The sequence below is a fragment of the Homarus americanus genome, unplaced genomic scaffold (genome assembly GCF_018991925.1).
Source record: "Homarus americanus isolate GMGI-L3 unplaced genomic scaffold, GMGI_Hamer_2.0 scaffold9625, whole genome shotgun sequence".
Classification (NCBI taxonomy): Eukaryota; Metazoa; Arthropoda; class Malacostraca; order Decapoda; family Nephropidae; genus Homarus; species Homarus americanus.
The window spans coordinates 4,968-22,127 of NW_024752134.1; the positions used below are offsets into that span (position 1 = coordinate 4,968).

At 57.3% G+C, this 17,160-nt stretch overlaps 1 protein-coding gene across 1 annotated transcript; it reads right to left on the reverse strand.

The window, feature by feature from the left end:
- Positions 1–3,012: 3,012 nt before the first annotated feature.
- On the reverse strand, positions 3,013–15,111 carry LOC121854965 (collagen alpha-1(I) chain-like). The gene is made up of 16 exons (XM_042349785.1): positions 15,042–15,111; positions 14,481–14,703; positions 13,767–13,983; positions 13,177–13,244; positions 12,418–12,538; positions 11,600–11,858; positions 9,769–10,218; positions 9,231–9,469; positions 8,308–8,467; positions 8,015–8,118; positions 7,439–7,569; positions 6,514–6,827; positions 5,239–5,596; positions 4,442–4,685; positions 4,049–4,159; positions 3,013–3,132 (listed from the first exon to the last, which is right to left on the reverse strand). Exons 1-16 carry the CDS (start codon positions 15,109–15,111, stop codon positions 3,013–3,015), a joined length of 3,189 nt encoding a protein of 1,062 aa, XP_042205719.1.
- Positions 15,112–17,160: the final 2,049 nt, after the last annotated feature.

The following is a 17,160-nucleotide window of genomic DNA, read 5'->3' on the forward strand; positions in this document are numbered from 1 at the left end:
TAGGCCTCCAACAGGAAAACATAACAAGTTGGGGTGTTGTGCTGACTGACTGCCCTATTCTCCTATTGGCTGTTATTTGGATTTATATTTTAATCCACCAATCACAGCTAAGTAAGGGATGAGGTGGACGTATGTAATATGCACGACACCACGACACCAAAGCTATAGTTCTCTTGGCTGGGGGCTCCCCTGGGAGGCCCCTGCTGGGAGAACCCCTAAGGGTCTAGCCACCCCTGGGGCCCACTGCTTCTGGAAGATCCCCCTGGGGGCACCATGACCCTGAGGAGAGCCCCTGGGGGCATGGCTTCCCCTAAGAAGAGCCCCTTGGGGCGACGTTACCCAGCGGGCCACAGGGCGACGGTCCCCTTGGCGGGCCTGGGGGTGACGTTCCTCGCCAGCGGGCCTAGGTGTGCCACCACACCTGAGAGGTCCCTGGGGGCACCGGTGCCCCAAGGAGACCCTGTGGGTGCCACGCACCTGATGCAAAGCCCCTGGGTGCACCACCCGGCAGGAGCTCCTGGGTGCGCCGCCACCTATGGCCGCAAGGCCCCCTCCGGGGCACCGACAGCCCAGGAGAGCCCCTAAGGCGACGCACCTGGTAAGGCAAATAGTAGAGACCTCAGGGGCACTATCACTGGATTGGACGTGGGGGCAGTTGTTTTTGCACATTTTAGAACACTGGGAGATATGAATAAAAACACCACCCGGCCCGCATATCGAAATATCATCCTACATCAACAATGTAAGGAGAATAAATATCAACAGGAAAACATAAGCTGGGGGTGTTGTGCTGACTGTCTCAACTCTGTTCTCTATTGGCTGTTATTTGGATTTACATTTTAGTCCACCAATCACAGTTAAGTAAGTGATTGGTGGACGTAATATATATATAATAGGACACACCACGACCGAAGCTATAGGTCTCTTGGTAGGAGGCTCCTCTGGTAGGGGCCCCCTGAGGGCTCCTGAGGGTCCAGCTGCCTCTTGGGGGCGCCACTGCTTCTGGAAGATCCCTGGGGCACTGACCCTGAGGAGAGCCCAAATGGGGGCATCACTTCTATAGAAGAGCCCCTTAGGGCGACGTTACCCCTTGACAGGCTCCTGGGGGCGACGTTTCCCTTGAGTGTTGGGCCTGGGGTGCTAACACCTGAGAGGTCCCATGGGGCACCGACACCCACGGGATAGCCCCTAAGGGCGACGCACCTGGTAGGGCAAATAGGAGGGCGCCAGGGGACACTATCACTGGATTGGCGTGTGAGGGGCAGTTGTTTTTTACTTGCACATTTTAAGAACAATGGGAGATATGAATAAAGAAAGCACCGCCCATAGCATATCAGTATCATCACACCATCAACAATGTAAGGAGAATAAATATCAACAGGGAAAACATAAGTTGGGGTGTTTGTGCTGACGACTGCCCTATTCTCCTATTGGCTGTTATTTGGATTTATATTTTTAATCCACCAATCACAGCTAAGTAAAGGGATTGGTGGACATTATGTAATATGCACGACACCACGACATAAAGCTTATAGTTCTCTTGGCTGGGGCTCCCTGGGAGGGCCTGGGAGGGAAGCTAAGGGTCTAGCCGGCCCCCTTGGGGGCCCCACTGCCTGGAGATCCCTGGGGGTACCGTGACCCAGGGAGAGCCCCTGGGGCATCGCGCTACTCTAAGAAAAGGAGAGCCCCTTGGGGCGACGTTACATCTTAGCAGGCCTGGGAATCTTGACGCGTTCCTCCTTGGCGGGCCCCTGGGGGTGTGCCACCACCTGAGAGGTCCCCTGGAATCTTCACCGGTGCCCCAGGAGACCTGTGGGTGCCACAGCACCTGGAAAGCCCTGGTTGCACCACCACCCATGGCAGGGGCTCCTGGGTGCCGCCACCATGGCAGGCCCTCGGGGCACCGACAGTCCCGGGAGGAGCCCCTAAGGGCGACGCACCTGGTAGGGCAAATAGTAGGGGCCTCAGGGGGCTTATCACTGTAAGATTGGCCGTGGGGGCAGTTGTTTTTACTGCACATTTAGAACACTGGGAGATATGAATAAAAAACACCACCCATCGCATATCCAGTATCATCACCATCAACAATGTAAAAGGAGAATAAATATCCAACAGGAAAACATAAGCTGGGGTGTTGTGCTTTGACTGTCTGCTCTGTTCTCCTATTGGCTGTTATTTGGATTTACATTTTAGTCCACCAATCACAGTTAAGTAAGGGATTGCTGGGCGTATGTAATATATGCGACACCACGACCGGGCGACAGTTCTCTCGGCAGGGGGCTCCTCTGGGAGGCCTTAGGGTCTAGCCGGCCCTTGGGGGCCCACTGCTTCTGGAAGAAGATCCTAAGAGTACCGCTGTCCCTGAGGGAGAGTTCCTGGGGGCATCGCTTCCCTAGAAGGGCCTGGGGGCGACGTTACCCCAGCGGGCCCCTGGGGTGACGTTACCCTTGTGGTGGGCCCCTGGGGAATCGACGTTACCCCTTGGCGGGCCTGGGGTGACGTTCTTCCTTTACCCGGGCCCCTGAGGGCGCCACCACACCTGAGAGGTGTCCTGGGGGCACCGGTGCCCCTAGGAGAGACCCTGTAGATCGCCACCGCACCTGGTAAAAGCCCCTGGGTGCGCCACCACCCAGCGGGGCCGCTGGGTGCGCCGCCGCCATGGCGAGGCCCCTCGGGTGCACCGCGACAGCCCCGGGAGAGCCCTGGGCGACGCACCTGGTAGGGCAAATAGTAGGGCCTCAGGGCACTATCCTTCTTGGCCGTGGGGGCAGTTTTTTGCATTTAGAACACTGGGAGATTTGAATAAAAATACCACCCATCGCATATCAGTATCATCACACCATCAACAATGTAAAGGAGAATAAATATCCAACGGGAAAACATAGCTGGGGGTGTTGTGTGCTGACTGACTGCCCTGTTCTCCTATTGGATGTCATTTTGGTTACATTTTAGTCCACCAATCACAGTTAAGTAAGTGATTGGTGGGCGTATAATATGTAGGACACCGACCAGCTATATAGGTCTCTCTTGGTAAGGCTCCTCTGGTGCAGGGCCCCTGAGAGGGGCTCCTGAGGGTCCAGCTGCCTCTTGGGCCACTGCTTCCTGGAAGATCTCCTGGGGGCACCGCTGACCCTGAGGAGAGCCGCGTGGGGAACATCGCCTATAGAAGAGCCCTTGGGGCGACGTTACCCTTGACAGGCTCCTGGGGCGACGTTTCCCTTGAATTTGTTGGGCCCCTGGGGGCCGCTAACACACACCTGAGAGGGTCCATGGGGCACCGACACCCACGGGATAGCCCCTAAGGGCGACGCACCTGGTAGGGCAAATAGGAGGGCCCCAGGGGACACTTATCACTGGATTGACGTGTGGGGGCAGTTGTTTTTGCACATTTACTTAGAACAATGGGAGGGTATATGAATAAAAACACCGCCACATAGCATATCAATATTATCACACCATCAACAATGTAAAGGAGAATAAATAATATCCAACAGGAAAACATAAGCTGGGGTGTTGTGCTGACTGTCTGCCCTATTCTCCTATTGGCTGTTATTTGGATTTATATTTTAATCCACCAATCACAGCTAAGTAAATGATTGGTGGACGTATGTAATAGCACACGACACCGCGACGCAAAGCTATAGTTCTGCTTGGCTGGGGGAGGGCTCCTCTGGGAGGAGCCCCTGGGAGGCCCTTAGGGGTCTAGCCGGCCCTTGGGCCCCACTGCTTCTGGAAGATCCCTAGAGGCACCGCTGACCCTGAGGAGAGCCCCTGGGGGTATCGCTTCCCCTAAGAAGAGCCCCTTGGGGGCGACGTTAACCACTGGCGGGCCCCTGGTTGCGACGGTCCCCTTGGCGAGGCCCCTGGGGGTGACGTTCCTCCTGGCACGAGGCCGGCGCCACCACTGAGAGGTTCCTAGGGGCACCGGTGCCCCAAGGGAAGAGGGCCCTATGGGTGCACGCACACCTGGTAAAGCCTAGGTGCACCACCACCTATGGCAGGGGCTCCTGGGTGTGCGCCACCCATGGCAAGGCCTCGGGGCACCGACCTGTGGAGAGCCCCTAAGGGCGACGCACCTGTGGTAGGGCAAATAGTAGGGCACAGGGGGCACTTTATCACTGGATTGGCGTGGGGCAGTTGTTTTTGCACATTTAGAACACTGGGAGACATGAATAAAAACACCACTTATCGCATATCCAGTATCATCACACCATCAACAATGTAAGGAGAATAAATATCCAACAGGAAGAAACATAAGCTGGGGTGTGCTGACTGTCTGCTCTGTTCTCCTATTGGCTGTTATTTGGATTTACATTTTTAGTCCACCAATCACAGTTAAGTAAGGGATTGCTGGACGTAGCATGTAATATGTACGACACCACGATCGGAGCTACAGTTCTCTCGGCAGGGGGCTCCTCTGGGAGGGTCCTTAGGGTCTAGCCGGCCCTTGGGGCCCCACTGCTTCTGGAAGATCCCCTGGGGGCACCGCTGACCCTGAGGGAGAGCCCTGGGGAATCATCAGTTCCCTAAGAAGGGCCCCTTGGGGCGACGTTACCTTAGCGGGCTGGGGGAACTGACGGTCCCCCTTGGCGGGCCTGGGGTGACGTTCCTCCTTGGCGGGCCCTGGGGTGTGTGCCACCACACCTGAGAGGTCCTGGGGAATGTACCGGTGCCCCAAGGAGACCCTGTGGGTGCCACCGCACCTGAGTAAAACCCCTGGGTGCACCCACTACCACCACCCATGGCAGGGCTCCTGGAGTGCGCCGCCACCCATAGCCTTGCAGGCCCCTCGGGGCACCGACAGCCCGGGGAGAGCCCCTAAGGGCGACGCACCTGGTAGGGCAAATAGTAGGGCCTCAGGGGGCACTATCACTGGATTGGCCGTGGGGCAGTTGTTTTTGCACATTTAGAACACTGGGAGATATGAATAAAAACACCACCCATCGCATATCAGTATCATCACACCATCAACAATGTAAAAGGAGAATAAATATCAACAGGAAAACATAAGCTGGGGTGTTGTGCTGACTGTCTGCTCTGTTCTCTATTGGCTGTATTTGGATTTACATTTTAGTCCACCAATCACAGTTAAGTAAGGGATTGCTGGGCGTGTTATGTAATATGTCTGACACCACGACCGGAGTTACAGTTCTCTCCGCGGGGGCTCCTCTGGGAGGGCCCTTAGGGTCTAACCGGCCCTTGGGGCCCCACTGCTTCTAGAAGATCCCCTGGGGGTACCGCTGACCCTGAGGGAGAGTTCCTGGGGGCATCGCTTCCCTAAGAAGGGGCCTTGGGGCGACGTTACCCCTTGGCGGGCCTGGGGAACCGACGTTGCCTTGTGGTGGGCCCTGGGGGTATCTGACGTTGCCTTGGCGGGCCCTGGGGTGACGTTCTTCCTTTGCGGGCCTGAGGGGCGCCACCACCTGAGGAGGTGTCCTGGGGGCACCGGTGCCCCTAGGAGAGACCCTGTGGGCATACACCGCACCTGGTAAAGCCCCTGGGTGCGCCACCACCCATGGCAGGGCCGCTGGGTGCGCCGCCACCCATGGCGAGGCCTCGGGTGCACCATTGGCCAGGAGGCCCCTAAGGGCGACACCTGTGGGAGCAAATAGTAGGGCCTCAGGGGGCACTATCACTGGATTGGCCGTGAGACGTTGTTTTTTGCATTTTAGAACTGGGAGATATGAATAAAAACACCACCCATCGCATATCAGTATCATCACACCATCAACAATGTAAAGGAGGGAACTCATCCAACAGGAAAAGGAAACATAAGCTGGGGTGTTGTGCTGACTGTCTGCTCTGTTCTCTATTGGCTGTTATTTGGATTTACATTTTAGTCCACCAATCACAGTTAAGTAAGTGATTGGTGGACGTATGTAACTATAATAGGACACCACGACCGAAGCTATAGGTCTCTTGGTAGGAGGCTCCTCTGGTAGGGCCCTGGGGAGGGCTCCTGAGGGTCCAACTGCCTCTTGGGGGCTCACTGCTTCTGGAGAAGATCTCCTGGGGGCACCACGACCTGAGGAGGGAGCTTGAAATGGGGGCATCGCTTCTATAGAAGAGCCCCTTGGGGCGGGCATTTACCCTTGACAGGCTCCTGGGGGCGACGTTTCCCTTGGTGGGCCCCTGGGGTGTGCTTTTACCTGAGAGGTCCCATGGGGGCACCGACACCCACGGGATAGCCCCTAAGGCGACACCCGCAGTAGGAGCAAATAGGAGGGCCCAGGGGACACTATCACTGGATGATTGACGTGTGGGGGCGTTGAACTTTTTATTTAGAACAATGGGAGATATGAATAAAAACACCGCCCATAGCATATATCAGTATTATCACACCATCAACAATGTAAAGGAGAATAAATATCAACAGGAAAACATAAGCTGGGGTGTTGTGCTGACTGTCTGCCCTATTCTCCCTATTGGCTGTTATTTGGATTTATATTTTAATCCACCAATCACAGCTAAGTAAATGATTATTGGTGGACGTATGTAATATGCACGACTTACCACGACGCAAAGCTATAGTTCTCTTGGCTGCCAGGGGCTCCTCTGGGAGGGCCCTGGGAAACATGAGATTTCGCCGGCCCTTGGAGGCCCACTGCTTCTGGAAGATCCCCTGGGGGTGGCACCGCTGACTCTGAGGGAGAGCCCTGGGGCGTCCTTCCCTAAGAAGAAGAGCCCCTTGGGGCGACGTTAACCTGGCGGGCCCCTGGTGCGACGGTCCCCTGGCGGGCCCCTGGGGGTGACGTTCCTCCTTGGGCGGGCCGGCGCCACCACACCTGAGAGGTTCCTGAGGGCCTGCCGGTGCCCCAGGAGAGACCCTGTGGGTGCCACCGCACCTGGTAAAGCCCTGGTGCACCACCACCTATGGCAGGGGCTCCTGGGTGCGCCGCCACCCATGGCAAGGCCCCTCGGGGCACCGACAGCCCCGGGAAGGCCCCTAAGGGCGACGCACCTGAAGTAGGGCAAATAGCAGGGCCACAGGGGGCACTATCACTGGATTGGCCGTGGGGGCAGTTGTTTTTTTGCACATTTAGAACACTGGGAGATATGAATAAAAAGCACCACCCATCGCATATCAGTATCATCACCTGCATCAACAATGTAAAAGGAGAATAAATATCCAACAGGAAAACATAAGCTGGGGTGTTGTGCTGACATGCTGTTCTCTATTGGCTGTTATTTGGATTTACATTTTAGTCCACCAATCACAGTTAAGTAAGGGATTGCTGGGCATTATGTAATATGTACGACACCACGATCCGGAGCTACAGTTCTCTCGGCAGGGGCTCCTCAGGAGGGGTCCTTAGGGTCTAGCCGGCCCTTTGGGCCCCACTGCTTCTGGAAGATCCCTGGGGGCACCACCGCTGACCCTGAGGAGAGAGCCTGGGGGTATCAGTTCCCCTAAGAAGGGCCCCTTGGGCGACGTTACCCCTTGGCGGCGGGCCTGGGAATGACGGTCCCCTTGGCGGGCCCCTGGGGGCGACGTTCCTCATGTGGCAGGCCTGGAGTGCCACCACACCTGAGGGGGTCCCCTGGGGCACCGGTGCCCCAGAAGAGACCCTGTGGGTGCACACGCGCCTGGTAAAGCCCCTGGGTGCACCACCACCCATGGCAGGGCTCCTGGGTGCGCCATGCACCATGGCAAGGCCCTCGGGGGGCACCGACAGCCCGGGAGGCCCCTAAGGGCGACGCACCTGGTAGGGCAAATAGTAGGGCCTCAGGGGCACTATCACTGGATTGGCCGTGGGGGCAGTTGTTTTTGCACATTTAGAACACTGGGAGATAGCAGATAAAACACCACCTCGCATATCAGTATCATCACACCATCAACAATGTAAAGGAGAATAAATATCCAACAGGAAAACATAAGCTGGGGTGTTGTGCTGACTGTCTCTGTTCTCCTATTGAAACATTGTCCCCGGATTTACATTTTAGTCCACCAATCACGGTTAAGTAAGGGATTGCTGGACGCCCTTGTGTATGCGACACCACGACCCGGAGCTACAGTTCTCTCGGCGGGGGCTCCTCTGGGAGGGTCCTTGGGGTCTAGCCATTGCCGGGGGCCCCACTGCTTCTGGAAGGAAGATCCCTGGGGGTACACCGCTGACCCTGAGGAGGAGTTCCTGGGGCATCAGCACTTCCCTAGAAGGGCCCCTTGGGGCGACGTTACCCTGTGGCGGGCCCTGGGGGTGTCGACGTTACCCCTTGGCGGGCCCCTGGGGGCAACGGTTCCCCACTGGCGGGCCCCTGGGGGTGACGTTCCTCCTTGGCGGGCCCCTGGGGAATACGCCACCACACCTGAGAGGTGTCCTGGGGGCACCTGTGCCCCTAGGAGAGCACCCTGTAGGCGCCACCGCACCTGGTAAAGCCTGGGTGCACCACCACCCATGGCCAGGGCCCCTGGATTTGCGTCGCCACCCATGCTTGAGCCCTCGGGCACCGACAGCCCGGGAGGCCCCTAAGGCGACGCACCTGGTAGGGCAAATAGTAGGGCCTCAGGGGGCACTATCACTGGATTGGCCGTGGGGGCAGTTGTTTTTTTGCACATTTAGAACACTGGGAGATATGAATAAAACACCACCCATCGCATATCGAGTATCATCACACCATGAACAATGTAAAGGAGAATAAATATCCAACAGGAAAACATAAGCTGGGGTGTTGTGCTGACTGTCTGCTCTGTTCTCCTATTGGCTGTTATTGGTTTACATTTTTTGTCACCAATCACAGTTAAGTAAGGGATTGCTGGGCGTATGTAATATGTACGACACCACGACCCGGTTACAGTTCTCTCGCAGGGGCTCCTCTGGGGTTAGGGTCCTAGCCGGCCCTTGGGGCCCCACTGCTTCTAGAAGATCCTGGGGTGACGCTGACCCTGAGGAGAGTTCCTGGGGGCATCCTTCCCTAAGAAGGGCCTTGGGGCGACGATTACCTTGGCGGGCCTCTGGGGAATCGACGTTACCCCTTGGTGGGCCCCTGGGGAATGACGTTACCCTGGCGGGCCCTGGGGGTGACGTTACCCTTGTTGGGCCCCTGGGGGCGACGTTACATCCTTGGCGGGCCCTAGGGGTGACGTTACCCCTGTTGGGCCCCTGGGGGCGACGTTACCTTGTCGGGCCTGGGGTGACGTTACCCTTGGTGGGCCCTTGGGGCGACGTTACCCCTTGGCGGGCCCCTGGGGGCGACGTTACCCCCTGGCGGGCCCCTGGGGGCGACGTTACCCCTTGGCGGGCCCCTGGGGGTGACATTCTTCCTTGGCGGGCCCCTGAGGGCGCCACCACACCTGAGAGGTGTCCTGGGGGCACCGGTGCCCCTAGGAGAGACCCTCTGGGCGCCACGGCACCTGGTAAAGCCCCTGGGTGCGCCACCACCCATGGCAGGGCCCCTGGGTGCGCCGCCACCCATGGCAAGGCCCCTCGGGGCACCGACAGCCCTGGGAGAGCCCCTAAGGGTGACGCACCTGGTAGGGCAAATAGTAGGGCCTCAGGGGACACTATCACTGGATTGACGTGTGGGGGCAGTTGTTTTTGCACATTTAGAACACTGGGAGATATGAATAAAAACACCGCCCATAGCATATCCAGTATCATCACACCATCAACAATGTAAAGGAGAATAAATATCCAACAGGAAAACATAAGTTGGGGTGTTGTGCTGACTGACTGCCCTATTCTCCTATTGGCTGTTATTTGGATTTATATTTTAGTCCACCAATCACAGTTAAGTAAGGGATTGGTGGACGTATGTAATATGTAAGACACCACGACCGAAAGCTATAGGTCTCTTGGTAGGAGGCTCCTCTGGTAGGGCCCCTGAGAGGGCTCCTGAGGGTCCAGCTGCCTCTTGGGGCGCCACTGCTTCTCAAAGATCCCCTGGGGGCACCGCTGACCCTGAGGAGAGCCCGTGGTGGCATCGCTTCTATAGAAGAGCCCCTTAGGGCGACGTTACCCCTTGACAGGCTCCTGGGGGCGACGTTTCCCCTTGGTGGGCCCCTGGGGAGATCTGACATTTGCCTTGGCGGAGCTAGGTGACGTTCCCCTTGGCAGGCCCTGAGGGCCGCCACCACACCTGAGAGGTGTCCTGGGGGCACCGGTGCCCTAGGAGACCCTGTGACGCCACCGCACCTGGTAAAGCCTGGGTGCGCCGCCACCCATGGCAAGGCCCCTCGGGGCACCGGCAGCCCCGGGAGAGCCCCTAAGGGCGACGCACCTGGTAGGGCAAATAGTAGGGCCTCAGGGGGCACTATCACTGGATTGGCCGTGGGGGCAGTTGTTTTTTTGCACATTTAGAACACTGGGAGATATGAATAAAAACACCACCCATCGCATATCCAGTATCATCACACCATCAACAATGTAAAGGAGAATAAATATCCAACAGGAAAACATAAGCTGGGGTGTTGTGCTGACTGTCTGCTCTGTTCTCCTATTGGCTGTTATTTGGATTTACATTTTAGTCCACCAATAACAGTTAAGTAAGGGATTGCTGGACGTATGTAATATGTACAACACCACGACCCGGAGCTACAGTTCTCTCGGCAGGGGGCTCCTCTGGGAGGGCCCCTTAGGGTCTAACCGGCCCTTGGGGCCCCACTGCTTCTGGAAGATCCCCTGGGGGCACCGCTGAACCCTGAGGAGAGTTCCTGGGGGCATCGCTTCCCCTAAGAAGAGCCCCTTGGGGCGACGTTACCCCTTGGCGGGCCCCTGGGGGCGACGTTACCCCTTGGTGGGCCCCTGGGGGCGACGTTACCCCTTGGCGGGCCCCTGGGGGTGACGTTCCCCCTTGGCGGGCCCCTGAGGGCGCCACCACACCTGAGAGGTGTCCTGGGGGCACCGGTGCCCCTAGGAGAGACCCTGTGGGCGCCACCGCACCTGGTAAAGCCCCTGGGTGCGCCACCACCCATGGCAGGGCCCCTGGGTGCGCCGCCACCCATGGCAAGGCCCCTCGGGGCACCGACAGAACCGGGAGAGCCCCTAAGGGCGACGCACCTGGTAGGGCAAATAGTAGGGCCTCAGGGGGCACTATCACTGGATTGGCCGTGGGGGGCAGTTGTTTTTTTGCACATTTAGAACACTGGGAGATATGAATAAAAACACCACCCATCGCATATCCAGTATCATCACACCATCAACAATGTAAAGGAGAATAAATATCCAACAGGAAAACATAAGCTGGGGTGTTGTGCTGACTGTCTGCTCTGTTCTCCTATTGGCTGTTATTTGGATTTACATTTTAGTCCACCAATCACAGTTAAGTAAGGGATTGCTGGACGTATGTAATATGTACGACACCACGACCCGGAGCTACAGTTCTCTCTGCAGGGGGCTCCTCTGGGAGGGCCCCTTAGGGTCTAGCCGGCCCTTGGGGCCCCACTGCTTCTGGAAGATCCCCTGGGGGCACCGCTGACCCTGAGGAGAGTTCCTGGGGGCATCGCTTCCCCTAAGAAGGGCCCCTTGGGGCGACGTTACCCCTTGGCGGGCCCCTGGGGGCGACGTTACCCCTTGGCGGGCCCCTGGGGGCGACGTTACCCCTTGGCGGGCCCCTGGGGGTGACGTTCTTCCTTGGCGGGCCCCTGAGGGCGCCACCACACCTGAGAGGTGTCCTGGGGGCACCGGTGCCCCTAGGAGAGACCCTCTGGGCGCCCCGGCACCTGGTAAAGCCCCTGGGTCGCCACCACCCATGGCAGGGCCCCTGGGTGCGCCGCCACACATGGCAAGGCCCCTCAGGGCACCGACAGCCCTGGGGAGAGCCCCTAAGGGTGACGCACCTGGTAGGGCAAATAGTAGGGCCTCAGGGGACACTATCACTGGATTGACGTGTGGGGGCAGTTGTTTTGCACATATAGAACACTGGGAGATATGAATAAAAACACCGCCCATAGCATATCCAGTATCATCACACCATCAACAATGTAAAGGAGAATAAATATCCAACAGGAAAACATAAGCTGGGGTGTTGTGCTGACTGTCTGCTCTGTTCTCCTATTGGCTGTTATTTGGATTTACATTTTAGTCCACCAATCACAGTTAAGTAAGGGTTGCTGGACGTATGTAATATGTCTCGACCCGGGCTACAGTTCTCTCGGCTGGGGGCTCCTCTGGGAGGGCCCCTTAGGGTCTAACCGGCCCTTGGGGCCCAACTGCTTCTGGAAGATCCCTGGGGCAGCTGAACCCTGAGGGAAGTTCCTGGGGGCATCAGCTTCCCTAAGAAGGGCCTTGGGGCGACGTTACCCCTGGCGGGCCCTGGGGTCGACGTTACCTGGTGGGCCCCTGGGGGTGACGTTACCCCTTAGCGGGCCCCTGGGGGTGACGTTCCCCCTTGGCGGGCCCCTGAGGGCCGCCACCACACCTGAGAGGGTGTCCTGGGGCACCGGTGCCCCTAGGAGAGACCCTGCAGGCGCCACCGCACCTGGTAAAGCCCCAGGGGTGCGCCACCACCCGGCAGCGGGGCCCCTGGGTGCGCCGCCACCCATGGCAGAGTCCCCTCGGGGGCACCGACAGAACCGGGAGAGCCCCTAAGGGCGACGCACCTGGTGGGGCAAATAGTAGGGCCTCAGGGGCACTATCACTGGATTGGCCGTGGGGCAGTTGTTTTTTGCACATTTAGAACACTGGGAGATATGAATAAAACACCACCCATCGCATATCCAGTATCATCACACCATCAACAATGTAAGGAGAATAAATATCCAACAGGAAAACATAAGTTGGGGTGTTGTGCTGACTGTCTGCCCTATTCTCCTATTGGCTGTTATTTGGATTTATATTTTAATCACCAATCACAGCTAAGTGAGGATTGGTGGACGTATGTAATATGCACGACACCACGACGCAAAGCTATAGTTCTCTTGGCTGGGGGCTCCTCTGGGAGGGCCTGGGAGCCTTAGGGGTCTAGCCGGCCCTTGGGGCCCCATTGCTGGAAGATCCCATGGGGCACCGTGACCCTGAGGAGAGTTCGTGGGGCATCGCTTCCTGAAGGGCCCCTTGGGGCGACGTTGCCTGGCGGGCCTGGGGGCGACGTTACCCTTGGTGGGCCTGGGGGTGACGTGCCTTGGCGGGCCTGGGGTGACGTTCCCCCTTGGCGGGCCCCTGAGGCCGCCACCACACCTGAGAGGTGTCCTGGGGGCACCGGTGCCCCTAGGAGGAACCCTGTGGGGCGCCACCGCACCTGGTAAAGCCCCTGGGTGCGCCACCACCCATGGCAAGGCCCCTGCGGGGCACCGGCGCAGGAGAGCCCTAAGGGCGACGCACCTGGTCAAATAGTAGGGCCTCAGGGGCACTATCACTGGATTGGCCGTGGGGGCAGTTGTTTTTGCACATTTAGAACTGGGGATATGAATAAAACACCACCCATCGCATATCAGTATCATCACACCATCAACAATGTAAAAGGAGAATAAATATCAACAGGAAAACATAAGCTGGTGTTGTGCTGACTGTCTGCTCTGTTCTCCTATTGGCTGTTATTTGGATTTACATTTTAGTCCACAATCACAGTTAAGTAAGGGATTGCTGGGCGTATGTAATATGTACGACACCACGACCCGGGCTACAGTTCTCTCGGCAGGGGGTTCTCTGGGAGGCCCTTGGGTCCTAGCCGGCCCTTGGGGCCCCTGCTTCTAGAAGATCCCTGAGGCTGCTGACCCTGAGGAGTTCCTGGGGGCATCGCTTCCCTAGAAAGGGCTGCGGCGACGTTACCCTTGGCGGGCCCTGGGGGCGACGTTACTGCCGGGCCCTGGGGACGACGTTACCCCTTACCGGGCCTGGGGGTGACGTTCCTCCTTGGCGGGCCCTTGAGGCGCCACCATACCTGAGGTGGCCTGGGCACCGTGCTCTAGGGAGAGACCCTGTGGGCACCGCACCTGGTAAAGCCCCTGGGTGCGCCACCACCCCGTAGCAGGAGGCCCATGGGTGCGCCGTCACATGGCAAGGCCTCGGGGCACCGACAGCCACAGGAGGCCCGAAGGTGACGCACCTGGTGCAAATGGGGCCTCAGGGGCACTATCTTCTAGCCCGTGGGGCGGTTGTTTTTTACTTTTGAGAACACTGGGAGATATGAATAAAAACACACCCATCGCATATCAGTATCATCACACCATCAACAATGTAAAGGAGAATAAATATCCAACAGGAAAAGCATAAGCTGGGTGTTGTGTTGACTGTCGGCTCTGTTCTCTATTGGCTGTTATTTGGATTTACATTTTAGTCCACCAATCACAGTTAAGTGAGGATTGCTGGACGTATGTAATATCATGCGACCGCACGACCCGGAGCTACGGTTTCTCTCGGCAGGGGGCTCCTTGGGAGGGCCCTCAGGGGTCCTGCCGGCCCTTGGGGCCCCTTCTGGAAGATCCTGGGGTCTGCTGACCCTGAGGAGAGTTCTGGGGGCATCGCCCCTGAAGGGCCCTGGGGCGACGGTTACCTGGCGGGCCCTGGGGGCGTTGCCCTGGCGGGCCCTGGGTGAGACGTTACCTTGGCGGGCCCCTGGGGTGACGTTCTTCGCGGGCGCCTGGGGCGCCACCACCTGAGAGGTGTCCTGGGGGCACCAGTGCCCCTAGGAGAGACCCTCTGGGCGCCGCGGCACCTGGTAAAGCCCTGGGTGCGCCACCACCCTGGCAGGGCCCCTGGGTGCGCCGCCACATGGCAAAGGCCCTCAGGGCACCGACAGCCTGGGAGAAACCCCTGGGTGACGCACCTGGTAGGGCAAATAGTGGGCCTCAGGGGACACTATCACTGGATTGGCGTGTGGGGGCAGTTGTTTTTGCACATATAGAACACTGGGAGATATGAATAAAAACACCCATCGCATATCCGTATCATCACACGTCAACAATGTAAGGAGAATAAATATCCAACAGGAAAACATAAGCTGGGGTGTTGTGCTGACTGTGTGCTCTGTTCTCCTGGCGATTGTTTGGATTTACATTTTGGTCCACCAATCACAGTTAAGTAAGGGATTGCGCAGACGTATGTAAGACTTCAGCGACCGGAGCTACAGTTCTCTCGCTGGGGCTCCTCTGGGCTTGGTCTAACCGGCCCTTGGGGGCCAAGCACTCTGGAAGATCCCAGTGCCTGAACCCTGAGGGAGAGTTCCTGGGGGCATCCGCTTCCTAGAAGGGCCCTTGGGGCGACGTTACCCTTGGCGGGCCCTGGGGGTGACGTTACCCCTTGGTGGGCCCTAAGGCGACGTTACGCAGGCGTGGGCCCCTGGGGGTGACGTTCCCCCTTGGCGGGCCCCTGAGGGGGCCACACAGAGGTGTCCTGGGGCACCGGTGCCCCTGGGAGAGACCCTGTGGTGCCACCGCACCTGAAGTAGCCCCTGGTGCGCCACCACCCATGGCAGGGGCTGGGTGCCACCCATGGCAGGTCCCCTCAGGGCGCAGACAGAACCGGGAGGGCCCCTAAGGGGCGACGCACCTGGTGGGCAAATAGTAGGGCCTCAGGGGCACTATCACTGGATTGGCCGTGGGGGCAGTTGTTTTTTGCACATTTAGAACACTGGGAGATATGAATAAAAACACCACCCATCGCATATCAGTATCATCACACCATCAACAATGTAAAGGAGAATAAATATCCAACAGGGAAAACATAAGCTGGGTGTTGTGCTGACTGTCTGCTCTGTTCTCCTATTGGCTGTTATTTGGATTTACATTTTAGTCACCAATCACAGTTAAGTAAGGGATTGCTGGACGTATGTAATATACGACACCACACCGGGCTGAGTTCTCTCTGCAGGGCTCCTCTGGGGCCTTAGGGTCTAGCCGGCCCTTGGGGCCCCTGCTCTGGAAGATCCCTGGGGCCGCTGACCCTGAGGAGAGTTCCTGGGGCATCCTTCCCTAAGAAGGGCCCGCTTGGGCGACGTTACCCTTGGCGGGCCCTGGGGGTGACGTTACCTGGCCGGGCCCCTGAGCAGACTGAGGTGTCCTGGGGCACAGTGTAGGAGACCCTGTGGGCGCCACCGCACTTGGTAAAGCCCCTGGGTGCCGCCACCACCCATGGCAGGGCCCTGGGTGCGCCGCCACCCATGGCAAGGCCCTCGGGGCACCGACAGCCTAAGCGCAGGGCGACACACCTGGTGAGCAAATGGGCCCCAGGGGCTATATCACTGGATTGACGTGGTGGGCAGTTGTTTTTATTTAGAACTGGGAGATATGAATAGAAACACCGCCCATAGCATATCCAGTATCATCACACCATCAACAATGTAAGGAGAATAAATATCAACAGGAAAACATAGAGTTGGGGTGTTGTGCTGACGACTGCCTATTCTCTATTGGCTGTTATTTGGATTTATATTTAATCCGCAATCACAGCTAAGTAAGTTGAGTGGACGTATGTAATGCGACACCACGACGTTAAAAGCAATGTTCTCTTGGCTACTTACCCTGGGGCTTTATGGGGTCTAGCTGGCCCTTAGGGGGCCCCACTTTCTGAAAGATCCCCTGGGGAGTGTACCGCTGACCCTGAGGAGACCCTGGGGCATCCTTCCCAGAAGAGCCTTGGGGCGACATTCCCCTAATGACCTCTGGGGGCGCCACCAAACTCAGTATTTCTTATTTACTTATTTTTTCTTAATTTTACTCCTCTGCAAGTTACTCAGATATTTTACTCTTATTACTCACACCCTTTCTGGTGTTGTTGCACGTTACATTGCAGTACCAGTTCACTTGCCTACTCACAATACATAGTCACAGGCAAGCTCCTTGGCTTTCTGGGGCAGTCCCTGGGTGACAACTTCACTTCTCACATTGACTGGTACTTCTCGTTCTTGCAGTTATAAGACAACCTTACTTTAGATACTCCACAGAGTGTTGGTAGTTCATAGGATGCACTCACACAACACTGTAGGGGGTAGTCATAATTGTTGCAGCGCCGGATGGAAGGAAACTCTAATGTGGTGTTCTTATATAATTAAGTTATATGATAGACAGTCTGGTTGGTGCTGGAGGTGCCGTGTGGTGAGAGCTGCTCAGTAGAAGACGTTCATTGGGTAGCGTGTTGAAGAGTAGGAATGTGGGAGCTTCGTTAGAAGATGTTGCCTGTTGATGGCCTCTGATTGAATGAATGCTAACAGCGTGGAGCTTGCTGGAGGAGGTGTTGCTTGTTCAGGAAGATGGGCAGAATGAAAGCAGCAATACGTAACTTCTAG